Genomic DNA, 17,035 nt, shown 5'->3' on the forward strand with positions numbered 1-17,035 from the left:
TCTCCTTTCGGAGTCTTGAAGTTCTTCCCACCACAAACCCTGGCCCCAGAGCATTAAATAACTACCATGAAAGTGTTCAGACAGTTGGGGGTGCAGGAAAGGCCCCAACTAACTCCTGACCCTACCCCATTACTCAGATGGCAGGCCAATTCCATCAAGAAACAAGGACCCTCAGGCCCCTTCACCTCCAAGACACTGACATTCTAGGATTCAGTGGGAATCTAAGAGCCTGCAATTCTAAGAATTCAGCCTTGTGAGATTCTCACAGCTTTCATTTTTGAAGACTGAAACATTCAGAGAGTCTGGCATATGGTGGTGGTGGTTTAGTCACTAAGTCATATCCGACTCTTGCAATCCCATAGGCTGTAGCCAGCCAGGTTCCTCTGTCCATGGAATTTCCCAGGCAAGAATACTGGAGTGGGTTGCCATTTCCTTCTCCAGGGGATCTTCCTGACCCAGGGATCGAAGCTGCCTCTCCTGCCTTGGCAGGCAGATTCTTTATAGTATGCACTTGATAAATGTCAGCCACTGTTACTGCCGTTTCAATACACTAAAGTTCTCTGAGTCCATCCATCTGATTCTGAGACACAAGTCACTTCCTGTTTCTGGACTAGAGTTGCCACTTCTCTCAAATGGGTATCAGGTACTTGAGGACAGAAGGTTGGATCGACTCTGTACTTTAGAGCCAGGACAGGGAAGCCTTGGGATGAAGAACTACTGATCTTCCAGGTTACTGTGGGCCTAAATGGAAATGACAAGGCATGTGGGAGGGGGCAGGGCAGAAATGCTCCACAGCTGGGCCTCCTCCACCCAGTATATCTGCAAGCAGGTGTTCATGGAAAGTGACCATGACCCTTATTCTCTGGGCTCCTAGATCCTTACAGCTGTTGTATAGAGCTGCCTTTCTCTCCTTTCCAGCCATATCCTAACTCCTTCTGTTTCCCTTGACCACCCTACAGGCTGAGTCCATCCTATAGACTTTCGAAGACCAGGCAGTCTAACCACCCACTGTACAGATGGGAAAACTGTGAAACCCAAGACGACTCTGTTCAGGTCTCAGAGGAGCTGGGCCCGGTACCAGGGCTCCTGCTCCCAACAGCGGGGGCAGCACCACATAGAGGGTAGAAACAGACTTTGGGGTGGGAGAGACCTGACTTTGAGGGACTCAAAGGGACTCCTCACAGCCCAAAGGTAGGGTAGGAGCCCCCTCTGTCCCCAGAGCCTCTCCTGCCGGCCCCCTGGTTGGGCTCACATTGGTTTCTGCCTCATCAGCAAAGCGTGACAGCCTCTTCCCTTTTTATTCTGGAGCCCACACCACACCATCTCCACCCACAGCCCAGGGAGCGTGACTGGAGCCCCAGGCCCGAAACAAGGGGGCATTGTCTCCTCCACGAGGCCAGAAGGAGGGCTGGACAGCTGCTCCCCATCTTCCTGGAGCCAGAAGGAAGGGGACAGCAGGAGGGATTCGGGCGAGCAGATGGGAGAACTTCCAGGCTTTATGAGTGAGTTGGGAGTCAGGGGATGGTGAATCTCTTTTGAGCTGACTGAAGTCCACCAGGTTATAGTGAGGCCAGAATGCCCAGTCCTGTGCTCAGAAAGCAGTAGGGCACGGGGAGGAGGGGCCAAGGCTGATCACTGAGAAGCAGCTGAGACAGTGAACCCTGTTTTTATCCCCTCTCTCCTCCCCCCAGGAAGGGCGTGATCATACCACCCATACACAGTATACACAAGCCTGCCAGGTAGAGACCATTACTTACAGAAGGGGGAGCTGAGGCAAAAATCAGGGATGGGAGTGATCCTAGGCCACACAGAGATCTGGAGCCGGGGCTCAAACGCTGCTCTTGCAATGACAGACTCACCAGTTCCCTAAGGGGTAAGAGGGGACACTACGCTGGGCCTGGAGAGAGAAGGGGACTGGAGCGAGCAAAGGCTTGGAGGCTGGAGAGAGCCTTCACTGAGCACGGAGAGAAGCCTGTGTTATGAGCAGGTATGTCCACCTCATACCCCTCTGGGGGCAGCATGGGGCGTGTGGGGCATTGAGGGTGGCTAAGCTTGTCCCTGAGATCAGGCAGGACTGGAGGACAATGTAATGAGAGCAGACCTGGAATCAATTCTGCAAAAACTCCCACCTCCTCTCACTGCCTCTTCTTAGGATTAGCGCCCCCTTCCCCCGGTCTCCCCAAGTCCCTTGATTCACTCCCCTAACTTACTCCTCAAGGCTCCCAGAGGAGATAATTATATGGGAAAAGTATCTGGGGAGAGGGTCCCTGGCAGGAGCTGCCCCTGCTGTCATCCCTCCTCCCCCTCCCCCACCCACAAAGACAACAGGCACCTGAGCTCCCCTACCAAGCTCTGAGAAGGAAGGACAGGTCCCAAATGTTCCTGCCCACTGACCACAGCCTCTGTGAGAGACAAGAGATCCAGGACTAGGAAAAACTAGAGACAGGAGGGAGAAACAAAGAGAGAGAGTTCAGAGGGGGCCGTGAGAGCGCTGAGAACCGGCAGTGACCAAATTAGTCCAAGGTTTAGGGTTTTTAGGTTCCTCACTCTGCAGGGAACACAGTGGGTGTGTGAGCCATGGTTGAAATAACCCCAGGCCATCTCCACTCCAGACTCAAAGCCAGAGCCTCAAATCTAGCTTCCAACTGAGATGCCAAGCCATAACACTGCCTAGAACCCATGTGAACTCAAAAGCCCAAACTCCAGAAATAGCTAAAGACAGAAGGCAGAGAGGAGGTTTCTGGGAGAATGAGTCCCAGGGCCTGGGGTCTGGCAGAGGAAGGAGGAAGCATCTCAGAGTCACTAGAAAGGAGGAGCGAGGAGAAGATACAAGCCTGCAGGATGAGGGACAAGTGCTCCCGTCTTGTCTGCTGACAGCCCTTCCGTTGACCCGGCACTCCCCGAGAGGTCCTCATTCTAATTGGAGGAGGCTTTGGCAGATTTCAGGTCCAAAGAGTGTGCCAAGCCACAGACTCCCCACAAATCTGTATAGCAGAGCTGGAAGGAGATAGAGGCACCACCTTGTCCAAAACCCCCGATTTTTATGGATGGGGAGGTTGAGTTACAGAGAAAAGCCAGGGCTGGCAATGTACCTTACGAAGCCCTCTCCACTTTATGGAGATAAAGTCATGCCGTGTACCTCTTCAATTCTCCCAGGCCCAGGCTCAGACCCAGATTTTGATCTACCACAGGTAAGCCACATGAGGAAGGGCAAACCCATGTCATCTGTGGGCCTCCAAACTCAAACATCCTGCAGGAGGTCAGCAAGGCACTTGAGAAAGTTCCACCACTCTCACAGCTCCTCATGTATTGATAAAAAACCAGATATGAATCTTTAAAACTATTCCCTGAAAAACATTTAAAGGACCAGATTAGAACCCTTTGTAATTATCACCCAGAATACACTGCAGCAGATAAGAACCTCTGACGTTAGCACCAGCAGAAGCCTCAGGGGCCTGAGTAGACAGGAGCCATGTGTCATTAATACTCTTAAAACCACCTGGGCACTTCCAGGACCTGAGAAGCCTCCTTACACCTGAGCACCTGCCCAATGAGCACTCAAGAGACTCCTGCAGAAGTCACATCCACGGCCCTCCTTCGGCCCCGCCCCGAAGGCCCCCCACTAAGACTCACCACTTGTGGCTTGCTGCAGCACTTGCTGGCTGGGGCAGGCTCATCTGGAGCCCGGGCTGCCTCAGGGGGCTTGGCCTCCGCCGACGGTGGTGCGGTTGGAGTCAGGCAGGGCATATCCACAGGCACTGGGGCAGGGACCCCACTGGAATGGAGGGTCAGCATGTACTGCTTAGTGACGTCCTCAAGAGATGGTGCCTGCATCGTGGGGTGGGCTTTGGCAGGGAAGCCCATGGGCTCCGGCATAGCCACAGGGGGGCCAACGGAAGTCGGTGTCTCAGGCACCATGATGGGTGTGAAGGTGGCAGGCACACTGGCATGGCGAACGTGTTTGGAGGAGGGTCGGGCCAGAGACAGGCTGCCAGCCTGGTCCTGACTGCCCTCCTCTCTTGAGAGCTCCTGATGACTGCTCCGGGCTGGGCGCTTCTTGGAACCACGGCGAATGAGCCGTGGGGACAGAATGTTAGCAAGTTTCGGGTCAAGGTGGAAGTCATGGTGGGCAGTGGAAGAGGCAGGTGGGGCCTCAGGTAGGGCCCTCTCAGACTGTGCTCGGCCCCTGGCAGGACTGGGCTCTTCTGGTTCTGCCCGCCGCTCAGCCAGGATGGGCTCACTGCTGGACGGAGGCAACATGGGCTCGACCTCTCTGATGGGCTCCCCTCCAGGACCCTCAAATCCAGGCCCAGCCAGCTCCCCACGGCGGCTGGGGTCACTCAGAGATTTCTTCTTGGGGGCTTTGCCAGCAACCCTGTCATCCACCACACACCCTAAGGCACCCGGCCCCTGAACAATGCTCTGAATAACCTCGGGGTATCCTTTGCTCTCTTCACTGCCCACAGACCAGTCACTGTGGCCGCTGGTCAAGCCCTCATCCACAGCTGGGGTTGTCGGAAGCCCTGTCTTGGGGCTCAGTGAACCCAGGAGGTTGCTATCCACAGAGAACCCAGAGGGTTCCTCAGAGGTGGCGGCCCGGTGGCGCTGTGGAATTGGGTCACTCAGAGACCGGTAGGCCTCACCTGCCTCCCCATTGCTCAGTTCAGTCCCACCAGGGCCTGAAGGTGGGATTTTGCGTCTGCGGCGGAGGGCACCAGGTGTGGGAGGGGTATCAGGGGACACCAGGGCCCACCCTCCCAGACTCTCTTCAGCCCCAGGGCCATGGTGGTTGGTCTGGGCTGAGGACGAGGAGAGGGGTCGCCACACTCCTGTGGGACCCAGGCTGCAAAATGCTGAAACAGAAGGCTCAGGGTCCCCTCCAATGCCCTCATCTGTCAGACTCGACTCAGGGCCGGAGAGTTCTTCTTGAGACCGCTGCCCTCCGGTCACGTCTCCTGCCCAGTCAGGACTCCCAGGGGGGACATCACTTCCATCATCCTGCTGGGCACCCATGAGCTGGATCTTCTCAAAAACCTGACGGGCTTCTTGAACATACTGATCCTGGACGACGAGCGGCAGTGGGTCCTCCTCGGCACCTGGGCCTGCCAGCAGGCGTTCAGAGGAGCTGGACTTCAGGACACCGGTGCGGGATAGGCGGCGGGCCATGGGCTTCTCAGAGCAGGTAAATGACTTTGCCCTTCGGAGGGTGGCCGTCAAGTCCTTCAGTGTGGGGCGGGTGCCAGACGATGCTGGGGCTGGGGCGGGCATGGGCCCAAGTTGCCCCACCGAGCTATCTGCTGATGGTGAATCTCTGCCATCTACCGGGCCGCTTCCAAGGTCTCCAGGTCTCCCACCAGGCTTTCGGACTCTCAGCTCTGAAAGGTCTGAACGTAGAAAACTGAGTAGTGTCAGGGTCTCCGAGGCAATGTCTGGATTCGACAGGGACTTCCGTTGCCGGCTCTTGTCCGGGTCCAATCCTCCATCCCTCGATACCCTCGTGGTGCCCACGGGTCCCTTGCTGCGGGCTCGCACCTGGGGCCTGACGAGCCCTTCCCCGGCTCCAAAGCTGGGAGAGCGATACACGCCCCAGTTCCCAGAACCCCGGCTTGCCCACAGCTCCTCATCCTTGAGAGTCTCTGTGCTGGAATAACGGCTGCTACCGCGGGAGCCTGCAGGGCTGGCCAGGTAGGCGGGAAAGCTCACCTTGGCCACGCGGAACGTTCCCCCTAAAGTGTCTGACAAGGGCCGAAGTCCTTCCTGGGGACCTGGTACACAGGGAGGAGAGCCAGTACCCCACTCCTGGGGTCCTTCCTCGCTAGGAGCTCTTGGAGGAGTTGGGGGATCGGGGCCCCCAGATCCCCCTGCCGAGTCCATGCTGCTCGGATTTAACCCATAACTGTCCGGCCTACAGTCCTTATCCAAAGAGGAGCTTCCAGGCCTGGGCCCCGTCCTCCCTCCCCGGCAGGGGCCACCCTCACCGTCTTGGTCCTCGTCACTGCCTGAGGAGTGGCCGCCGTGGTAGGCCGGACTCTGTGCCCCGGGCAGCGGCGGCGGCGGGCCCTCCTCTTCCTCCTCGCTGGAGCTGGCAGCCCGGCTGCGGCTGACAGGATAGGAGGACGCGATGGAGGAGGAGGAGGAGGAGGCCCGGGCCCAGGCCTGCGGTTGGGAGAAGCTATGCCAAGAATGTAAACCATCCGCCGGACGCTGCGCTCGCTCCTGCTGCTGCCGCCGCCTCCTCCCCTCGGTCCCCGGGCCGGGCAGCGGCCGCGCCGAACGCAGGCCCGCCAAAGGGAAGCACGTCCGAGGAGGTGGCGTCGGGGGCTGCCGGGGCTCCCGAGTCGCGGGCTCCCACGCGGCCCCGTCAGCGCTGGGCGTCCCCGAGGCCTCTGAGTCGGCACTGGGCCGCCTGGAGCCAGAGCCCCCGAAGATCTTGCGCATCTCCGTGACGCTGGGCCAGGCTCCGCGCGCGGCTCCCTCTGCCGCTTCTTCCGCTGCCGCCGGGGAGACGCCCCCGTCTCGGGCCCCGGTGGAGTTGTCGTCCAGACGCTGTGCGTCGAAGCGCCGGGAGAGCTGGCGCACCGACGGCGACAGGCTGCGGAGCGGGCGCGGCTGCGCGGGGGCGGCCGGGGGCCCCGACGCCAGCTTGGACACGCGCCGGGAGGGCTGGGCCGGGACGGCCGCGACCGGCCGGCACGAGGAGCGGCGCCGCAGTCCCGGAGCGTCCGTGGCCTCTTCCCTCGGCCCGGGCCCGCCGCTCCAGCGCTCCAGGAGCTTGAACGAGACGCTGCGATATAGCTGGGGCCGGGGCGCCCCGTCCGCCATGGTGGCGGGACTCACTCTGGGGGGGCTGGCCTCGGGGAGCCGCGGCCAACCCCCCCTGCGCCCCCGTCCCGAAGGAGCGCAGCGGCCGGGGTCCCAAGGCCGGGGTCTCGCAAGTCGCAGTGCGAGGCGATTAGCGGGGTAAGGGTGCAGAGACCCGAGCAGAGGTTTAGCTGCGGCGGCTCAAGTTTCTGGGCGCGCGGGCCGCCTCGGCTCCATTCCGCGCGACCCCTCCCGCCTCAGCGTCGACTCCTGGGACCAGCCCCCGCCTCGCCCGGTGCGGCCCGGAGCATCTCGGCCCGACCCGGTCCCGGCAGGATCCCGATGCTCCGTTCCTCCGCTCTGCGCCCCCTCCTCAGCAGGCCGGCCTGCCTCCCCTCGAGCTCCAGCTCCCGCCCCCTGCCTCTGGGCTGCTCTCTCCTAGCTCCCTTTTGTTGCAAATAAACTTTGTGGCAGAGGAAAGGGGGTGGGGGGCGGGGCCTCGCGCCCAAAAGAGGGGGTGGGCTCCGGGAGCGCGCTAGGCTGGGAATCGGCAGTTGTGGGGGGTGGGGAGGGGAGGGAATCGGGGAGGAGCCGACAGACCGCTGGAGCAGAGGCTGACTGGAGCAGCCCTCCAGATGAGCCCCTTGGGAGCTCGGCGGGCAGAGTTACCTCCCCCCAGCACTCGCTGCAACACGGATCGTCCGAGTGTGGTCAGCTCCGCCGGCACAGTCAGGGTGGCGCACCCACTGCTTTCGGGCGGAAACGCCTTCTGCCCCAGGGACCCCCAACATGACAACCTCAGACCCACAAACACCACTGACACAGGTACACGGAGAAACACTCTGCCAGCCGAGAGACCCGCCACCAGGGGGAGCAGTGCGCGCCTCGGGCCAACCTGGGTGCTCGCTGCTCCCCGTCCCGCCCCTTCACCCCGCCCGGGCCACGCCTCCTATCAGGTTTTTCGCGGCGAATCCCATTGTAACTGCGACCGGGTCCAGCCCCTGGCGCCCCCAAACGCCCCGCCCCTCCCACCTCTGCAGCCAGTCCAGTTCTGACCGCCCCCCCAATCCTCCCCAAGCAGCTCCAGGAGTCCCACCCTTTGTGACTACGCCCCCACGTTTCCAGAGGCCTGCCCTGCGTCCCCTTGCCCCCTCCTCCGGCGGCTTTCTGGGGTACGCGGTTCTTGCGCCCTCTTCTGGCCGGTTTTCCCCAATCCTGCCCTCTTCCCGCCCCGCCCCGCTCCTCTCAACCCGCGTGAAACCTTGAACGAGCAGAGCAACACCCACCACAAAAAGACCCCGAGGATTGGTTAAAACTTCACTTCCTTTACTTCCTTCTTGTCGTTATCTAGTCCTTTCAGGAGCCATTTCAAACCTATTCCCTTCGCAAAGTGCACTGCCCCTCCTTCGACTTCACTCACACAAAAGCGCTTGGATGGAACGTCCTCAATTTACCACTGCCAAACCTACACTCCTACCTGAGGCCGATCTGCCCTCCTGATAGGCAAGGTGTGGGTGGCTTCTACTGCTTCACTCCGCCCCTTGAAGGTGGATCTCACTGTGCCTTCTCTGTGGGTCATGAAGGCAGAATAACTTTGACTAGTGTCAAAGTCAGGAAATGGTAGCTCCTGGCAAATTCAGGATGCCAATGCCAATGCCAATGGCAAATTCAGATTTCAGAAGCTTCAAACACCATGCTCCTCCAGACAGCCTTTGCTAATTCTAGATCCCTGATGAGCCCTCAGCAGTATTGTCTTCCTCCTTGGGCCTGGGTTCTGCCTTCCCAGAGAGGATACTCATGTTCCCCTTAGCCCAAGAGGACTGTGGCTGCCATCAACCCCCTCCACCCCCAAACACACACCCCTCACCCCGTGCGTCCAGATGAGCAGGCATGGCTTGACATAGTGTAGGATGGTAGACCTCATGAGACTGGGAGGACTCAGCGAGGAACTCAGAGCCCTACTTGCTGCTTCCCTTGGATTACAGGAAATGACTGTAGGGAGAAAGCTGTTCTCCTTTGGGTTGAGACCAGTCTCCGGTAAGTCCCTCACCTCAAACTTGTCTCAGCTCTGCCTCAAAGTGGCCAGCATATCTCTCCCTCTTCACTGGGAAATTGATAGTAAGGAAGAGAGCTCTGCCTGGCCTATTACATCTCTGCCTTTTCCTTGCTGTGTGACGTTGGGTAAATCCTTTCACTTCCCTGGGCCTCATCTGAAAAGTATGAAGTGGGTTTAAGTTTCCCCAAGGGTGCCTTTCTCTGTCTCTATTTGAAATCAGACTCTTGTTTCCTCTAGATTGTTTTCTTTCTACTCTTTTGAGGAAATTTTGGTATGGTGCGGGGATCGTCTTCCTGGAATTCACTGCTCCTCTCCAATAATAATGATGGTGGCTCCTGCCATCTGAAATGTGTGATTTTATTTTTTTAAACTTCGTTGTTATATATTTACTTATTTTTGGCTGCACTGGGTCTTTGTTGCTGCTTTCGGGCTTTCTCTAGTTGCAGTGAGTGGGAGCTCCTCTCTAGTTGTGGTGTGTGGGCTTCTATTGCAGTGGCTCCTTTTGTTGTGGGAGCACGGGCCATAGGGCACATGGGCTTCAGTAGTTGGTTGAGGGCTCAACAGTTGCAACTCGCAGGCTTGTTGACCCATCGCATGTGAAATCTTCCTGGACCAGGTATTGAACCCATGTCCCCTGCATCGGCAGGTGGATTCTTAACCAGTGGACCACCAAGGAAGTCCTGAAATTTGTAATTTTCCAAGCTCTTTCACACCTGGTCCTGTTTTGTCTTCACGTCACTTCTGGATTAGAGGACAGAGGTTTTTATTCCCAAATCACAGATGAGGAAGCTGATGGAGAGGAGCAGAGACTCAGGTCACAGGTTCCAGCACCATGCAGCTTGGCCTTGAGGTGTCCATGGAGCACTCATGAGATGCTGTGAGCAGGCAAGCCATTCTCTGATTGGTGAGCTTCCCAGGGTGGAGGCCCAGTTTAGATCCTTAAATACCCTCCCTCTCCACCAAAGGGATTCCTGGTCCAACGGCTCTAGCCAGCCTACCTCAATACTGGAGTGGGGTGCCATTTCCTCCTCCAGGGGCTCTCCCTGACCCAGGGATGGAACCCACATCTCTTGGGTCTCCTGCATTGTTCTTTACCACTAGCACCACCTGGGAAGATGCTAGGAGACTGTGCCTAACTAAAAAAGATTTGACACTGTAGTTGGCACAACTTCCTTGGGGTCCGCACTTACTAGGACTGGGTGGGGCAAGTGGGCACTTGGAAGGCAGGTGAAGAGAGGAAAGGGGAGGGGAGGGAGGGTGAAGCAGGGGAGGATCTAGTATCTGGGTTAGAGAAAGGCTATGTGACCTGAGTAAGTCAGTTCCCACATTCAGATCCCAGCTTCCCCATCTGTAACAGGAGGTATTATAAGGATTAAATGAGAAACTGAGTGTACAACAATTTGATGGTACCTGGAGTCCCGCCAGTGGGTGTTACTGTAGTCGTGGTTCCACAGTGCTTCCTTGGACGACAGCCCTTTTCTCTCCAACTTCATATCAGGCCACAGTCCTTCCTATCCCTCCTCCAACAGCCTCCATGCCTTTGTGTTGTTCCCTACACCAGCAACACTCTTACCCCCTTTCCGTCAGTCTAATTACAACTATCCAAGACCCATCTGCACTCCTTCAACCCCAGAAAATCTTCCCTAACCCACAGAAGAATCCTTGGACCCCTTTGAACCAGCATGGTCCCTTCTGCCCCTCACTGCACTCCACCCCTGTCTGTGTCTTCTCTGTCCCCATTCCAGCAAGTAGACATGCCCAGGGTAAGACCCTATGCTGACCCCTACCCTCCATCACTGAGAATGCTTGGGTTAAAGTGAGGGGGAGGAAGGAGGATATGGAAAAGGAAAAAGAAAAAAAGCAGGAGAAGAGGAGGAATTCAAGCCCCCAAATGCTGCTTGGAATCCCTGTCCTGGCATGTAATAAATGATTTTTCCTTCTTACAATAACAGATAGGGCTCATGGATTATGGCTCTTGTTATCAAAAAAGTGTGCTGTTTTGTTTTTTTTTCCCCCTGAAAGACTGGCTGCCTTCTAGGTGAAGGAGAAAGAAAAACCTTTGCAATCTTCTGCTTAAAGCTCCTTGTTTAGAAACCCGCTATGCCTATTCCTAGAGATGGACCCTAGAGGAAGCTGTGTGCACAAAAGGTGAAACCACTATATAGTAACATTCATTGCATGCCTGCTGTGTTCCAGGTGTCATTCTAAGTGCTTTGCATATGTTAGTTAATTTAATCCTCACAACAGTTTTACAAAATAGGTGCCATTATTACTCCCATTTTACAGTTAGGGAAGTTAAGGTATGAAGAAGTTAAATAACCTGTCCAGAGTAATACAGCTAGTAAATGAGAGCCAGGATACATACCTAGGTGATCTAGCTCTGGGGTCTGAACCCTTTATGCTATTCTGTCTTACAAGGAAAACTAGGAATGGGATTTATCTGTGGTCCACAATTTTCACTCCTGGAAAAGTAACCAGGGGGTCACAGTTCTTGTGGGTTGCTGGGACAATCCTCTGGGACTCACTGCATTGGCTGCTGGTGGGGGCCCTCTGCCTTCTGCTCTTCCATCTCCTGCCCCCCGTGACAGGCAGCTGAAGAGCCTGGTCTCAGAGGCAAGATGGATAACACCCGGACTGCTTGGCTCAGCTCTGCATTATATAGGGACTAAGAACCAGTCTCTGTCTTCTGATGTCCCCACACATCCATCTCACCATGACCCAAAGAATCAAACTACCTTCTGTCCAAGCTCTCAGCCTCTCCAGCAAGGGCACTTTGAATGGATTCCTCCACCAGCTGTAAGCACACCTCTGACATTATCGTGGTGTTTCACCCTTGCAGAGCCCTTCTCTAAATGTCCCTGTGGCTGAACAGCCTTGGCAATTAGGCAGGGTGAAAGGAAAAATACTAAGTTATTCTATCCTTCCCCTCCCTGCCTTGACCCTCTGCCCTTCCCTCTCCCCGTTCTACCTTCTAAGGCAGAAGACCCCCTTTGCCATGACCAGTTCTGTCAGTGCCGGGTCTGTGTGATGTACCAGCAGTTACAGGCCAGCCAGTCTGTTCTATGGGAGGAAAACTAAGATCTGGGAGAAAGGAATAAGGACTAGAGGAGGAATGGGGGTGGAGTGTGGTTGTGTGTGGATATGAGGACAAGGAGCAGAGAGGATGAGGAGCCAGCAGATGAGTGCCTGAAAGAGACGTGAGCAGGGGGAAAACAAGTGAAGAGGACTTGGAAGGGCTTTGTGTGGTATAATTCTTCCTTGTTGCCTTCTTGGGGACCTTCAGTGACGATGCTGTAGGGAAAGAGCAAATTAGCTAAGACGGAGGTAGTCAGGCTGTCTCACCCCACGTTTGTGAATACATGGTTATGTAACAGCTGAGATCACTTATAGCATTGTGCGTGCATGTCATGATGACCCACTTGACCACAGGCCATTTTTGTTCTGTAAACCTATATAAGCAACACCTGAAAAGCTCTTGCAGTGGGCAAGTCGGGTAGAGTCCAGTGAAGTCGGGGCAGGTCACGTGGAGTTCAATTGCACAGTCGTCGTTGCTGCTGTGTCAGCCATTAGAGAGTAAAGCAGGTCTCCCTCGCTGCTGCGAATAAACAATGCCTGCACTTCCTACGGCTCCTTGAGTTTTCTTCTAGCTTCCCCACTCCCACCTTGCCTACCCTGGGTTCACTGAACAGTGAGATACAGCAAGACAGAAGCCCTTCCAGGGTTTTATAAGTTCGGCTCTGTGTTTGAGATGCTTCCATATGAGGGTGCCTCCAGGCAGCCTTTCAGGAACACACAAGCCAGAATGATGGAGATGAGATGGCAGGGGTAGAACCTAGAAGAAGCAGTGTGCCCTGAGGCTGATCTGCAGGCTCCAGGCCACAGGATCTCCATGTAGCAGCCTCCTAGTGGCCCTGGGGGTAGCCCTGCATCTCCTCAAGCTGCTGACTTCTCTTTTAAGAATGAGGCAGTGTTGTATCAAAAAGTCTACAAACAATAAATGCTGGAGAGGGTGCGGAGAAAAAGGAACCCTCTTACACTGTTGGTGGGAGTGCAAACTAGTAAAGCCACTATGGAGAACAGTGTGGAGATTCCTTAAAACCTGGAAATAGAACTGCCATATGACCCAGCAATCCCACTGCTGGGCATACACACCGAGGAAACCAGAATTGAAAGAGACACGTGTACCCCAATGTTCATCACAGCACTGTTTATAATAGCTAGAACATGGAGGCAATCTAGAAGTCCAGTAGCAGATGAATGGATAAGAAAGCTGTGGTACATATACACAATGGAATATTACTCAGCTATTAAAAAGAATGCATTTGAATCAGTTCTAATGAGTTGGATGAAACTGGAGCCTATCATACAGAGTGAAGTAAGTCAGAAAGAAAAACACCAATACAGTATATTAATGCATATATATGGAATTTAGAAAGATGGTCACGATGACCCTATATGCAAGACAGCTAAAGAGACACAGATGTAAAGAACAGACTTTTGCACTCTGTGGGAGAAGGCGAGGGTGGGATGATTTGAGAGAATAGCATTGAAACATGTATATTATCATATGTTAAATAGATCGCCAGTCCAGGTTTGATACATGAGACAGGGTGCTCAGGGCTGGTGCACTGGGATGACCCTAAGGGATGGGATGGGGAGGGAGGTGGGAGGAAGGGTCAGGATGGGGAACACAGGTACACCCATGACTGATTCATGTGAATGTATGGCAAAAACCACCACAATATTGTAAAGTAATTAGCCTCCAATTAAAATAAATAAAAAAATTAAAAACTCAGGGGGAAAAAAAAAATAATGAATCAGTGTTGAAGGGCTGTTTTCCCTCCCTCGGGCGCTCTGGTGGAGGTGTCTCCAGGCACCAACGACACCCTGAGCCTGAAGGAGGCACATGTGGAGGGGTGAGTGGAGGACAGGTGGGATCTGGGTTCTTCCTGGCATTTAATACCCTAGTCCCACCTAGCTCCATTTCTTACCACTCCTCTCCACACACCCAACCCCGGGCTTATCTGAAACTCACAGGTGCTTTATAATCGGCCTTGGCACATCTCTGCCTCTGGGTTTTGGAGACACAGTGCCTTCTACCAGATGCAGCCTCCTCCACTCTGCCTTTTAGATTCCTCCCAGTTCAAGCCCCACCCCTTCGAAAGTGTGCTCCCTGATTCCTCCGCTGAGAACCCACAGCCTGGAGCACCTGCCCCACTCTTGCCATTGTCTGGAGGGTGGCCACGAGACGGCTCTTATGTTCTCAGCCTTCACACACAAGAGGCCACATGCCCTCCACTCCAGCTTTCTGCCTATCTGCCCAGGGCAGAGCCTGGCACAGGGATGGCCCAGGCTGCACTAACGTGCTCCCCACTTCCATTTTCAGAGCTCCCACTCAGCCTTCAACATCTGGTTCAAATGCCCCACCCCCAGTCCCTTCAAGAGACTCCTAGACTGGGTCACGGGCATCCTCTGGGCACCCTTGCCCCCCAGCCATGCCTCCCTCTGTCACAGCCTTGACACGACTGTGTCAGTGTCCGTACCTCCAGTAACTGAAAGCTTGAATAGGGGTGGGCTCGAGATGGTTCTTCTTGGGCCCCAGAACCAAATCAGGCCCAAGCACAAAGTGTCAGTAAAGATATACTGAATGAATAGAACATAGCACATACCCCAGAGAGCTCATATTCATCCTTCAAAACCCAGGTCAAATGGCCCTTCCCAGAAGCTCTCACTTCCACCTCCCATCTTCTTTTACTCCCTTTATTGGTGACTCCAAAGTATGCGGCATACTCCTCAATCATAGTACATGTTATACTGTATTTTTGTGAGAAGCTTAACATGACTTCTGAATTCTCCATGGCTTCTTGGGGCCTTCTGGAGAACCAGGCCCAGGCTTGTCTCTCTCTGTAGCCTGGTCCAGAAAAGGGGTTTAATAAATAGTTGTTGAAGTTTCGGGGTATGTGAGGGCTTCAGTCTATGCCCAGCTGAGCTAAGCTCTAATTCTCTGCATGCTTTGGAGCTGGTGGAGCTTCTGGTGCCCCAGTCACGGTGGCAATCACAATGGTTGCCCTGCCCCCAGGTGTCCTGCCCTGGAGGACTCAGCAACCCTGTCGCTGCCACTTGGCCGTGAGTTTCTGTAGCAGCTCATGTGGCCGCTGGCGGAACTTCTTCTGGGTGAAGTAGAAGAGGATGGGATCCAGCACGCTGTTGGCACTGGCGAAGGGCCGGGTGACCTTGTAGGCTGCTGCAAAGGCCTCCAGCACAGGGCAGGAGACACCAGGTGTAGAGCGCACCGCCAGGTAGGCTGTCTTGGTGACGTGGAAAGGCAGGAAGCTGATGGCAAAGACAGCCGCCACCACCACAGCCATGCGGGCTGCCTTGCCACGCCGCTCCTGGGCCACCGGCCCTGCTGGGCCATCCTGGCGGCACAGGCGACGGGCTAGGCAGCAGTAGCAGGCCAGGAGGGCGACAAAGGGCAGCAGGAAGCCGATGACCGTGAGGGTCATGCCATAGGGCATGTAGCGGGTGGCCAGGGCAGGCGGGCTCAGGTCATAGCAGACCGTGCGGTTCCGCTGGATTCCTGTGGAGGCAAAGAGGGCAGTGGGCAGGCACTGGGTTGTCACGGCCAGCCATACGGCCCCACACATGAGCCAGGCAGCCCGGCGGCCCCCACGCTTGTGCCAGGGGGCCAGAGGGTGGCAGATGCCTAGGTAACGCTGGAAGCTGATGCAGGTGAGAAAGAGGATGCTGCCATGGAGGTTGGCATAGAAGAGGAAGCGGACCAGGCGGCAGGTGAGGTCTCCGAAGGGCCAGTGGTCACCTTGGGCGTAGTTGTAGATGAGCAGGGGCAGGGAGCAGGCATACAGCAGGTCAGCTAGGGCCAGGTTCAGGGTGTACACGGCCGTGCGGGTCAGGGCCCGGCGGGACATGCAGATCTGGGCGATGACACAGGCATTCAGGGGCAGGCCGACCGCCAGCACCACCGAATACACGGGTGGCAGCAGCAGCTGCTTGAAGTTCTCTCGGTAAACGCAGTTGGTGGGCGGGGCGTCCAAGGCCTGGCCTGTGCCATTGTCCCATGCCATGCCTGTTCAACTGGGCTTCCTACATCCAGAGGCTGGGGAAGCAACACACAATCCATCAGTGACCACACTCATGGACCACCCAGTAGGCCCCTGTCCCTCTCTGGGCCCTTGATTTTCCTGCCTGGACCATCTCTGATACTCACCACCCCACCAAAGCCCCTCATAGCCCTGACTTTCCCAAGATCCAGATCACGATAAAGCTCAAACTTGACAGAACTCCAACTCATTTTCTTTCTATAATATTCATTTCCCACCAACCTTCCTGATGAATTTTTATTAAAATGCTAGTCAAATGGCTCCTCTGTAAGAGGAGAGTGACTGACTTTGGTTTGAATCCCAACTGGGCTTCCCTGGTGGTTCACACTGAAGAATCTGCTTGCAGTTCAGGAGACACGGGTTCAATCCTTGGGTGGGGAAGATCCCCAGGAGAAGGGAATGGCTACCCACTCCATTCTTGCCTGAAGAACCCCATGGACAGAGGGGCCTGGCAGGCTATAGTCCATGGGGCTGCAAAGGGTCAGACACGACTGAGTGATTAACACCTTCATTTTTCACTTTCTGCTACTTACTAGCTATGTGACTTTGGTCGAGTGACACGGTATATTAATACATTACCTGAGTCTCAGTTTTCCCATCTGAAATGGGAGAATGATGCACCCATCTCTCAGGATGTCATGTAATCAGAGGTGCTAAATCATGCTAGGCAGGGCTTCCCTGGGCTCCCTGGAGTTTGGGGATGGTAGTCATGGTGGGCCTGCCTGTCTATCTCTTTCCCACAGACTGAAAAGCTCTTAAGGAGAAGTGCCAGGTCTGTGTCTGAGAGCCCAAACTGGGGCCCAGGGCAGGGAAGACCCTGTTAATTAATCAACATTAGCAGAATGTCACACTTCTGGGCTAAGGGCTATGCTCACCTTCTCAGCCTGGACTCCATCTTCTTAATCCATGGTTTTTCTTTTGGTTGCAGTCTACTTATCTGTAAAATGGGGGGAAGATGGTGATCTGTGTTTATGCATGCTCAGTTGCAAAGAAGGAGGTGATTTAAGAGTTCCCTATGTCCTTCCACTGGACTTGAAGCTACAAAGGCGGGTCTGGC

The 17,035-nt window shown here is 55.3% G+C and overlaps 2 protein-coding genes across 12 annotated transcripts in view; both read right to left on the minus strand.

Moving 5' to 3' along the window:
- ARHGEF17 (Rho guanine nucleotide exchange factor 17) overlaps positions 1-7,245 on the minus strand; it is a 57,771-nt gene extending 50,526 nt beyond the window's left edge. Inside the window, 1 exon segment of the mRNA XM_020902762.2 lies at positions 3,634-7,245. Within this exon segment, the coding sequence (XP_020758421.1) occupies positions 3,634-6,822 (3,189 nt within the window). The 5' untranslated portion in view covers positions 6,823-7,245.
- Positions 7,246-13,049: 5,804 nt separating this feature from the next.
- Positions 13,050-17,035, minus strand: part of P2RY6 (pyrimidinergic receptor P2Y6) — a 34,102-nt gene continuing 30,116 nt past the window's right edge. For 7 of the 11 annotated variants that reach the window (XM_070473272.1, XM_020902736.2, XM_070473274.1 and 4 more), the window contains 2 exons: positions 16,854-16,915; positions 13,050-15,974 (listed from right to left, as the gene is read on the minus strand). In XM_070473272.1, the coding sequence (XP_070329373.1) occupies positions 14,956-15,942 (987 nt within the window). In that variant the 5' untranslated portion in view covers positions 15,943-15,974; positions 16,854-16,915 and the 3' untranslated portion in view covers positions 13,050-14,955. The remainder of the gene's footprint in view (positions 15,975-16,853; positions 16,916-17,035) is intronic. The other 4 variants (XM_020902737.2, XM_070473276.1, XM_070473277.1 and 1 more) reach the window with 1 other exon arrangement.

Source organism: Odocoileus virginianus, chromosome 10, assembly GCF_023699985.2.
Source record: "Odocoileus virginianus isolate 20LAN1187 ecotype Illinois chromosome 10, Ovbor_1.2, whole genome shotgun sequence".
Lineage (NCBI taxonomy): Eukaryota > Metazoa > Chordata > Mammalia > Artiodactyla > Cervidae > Odocoileus > Odocoileus virginianus.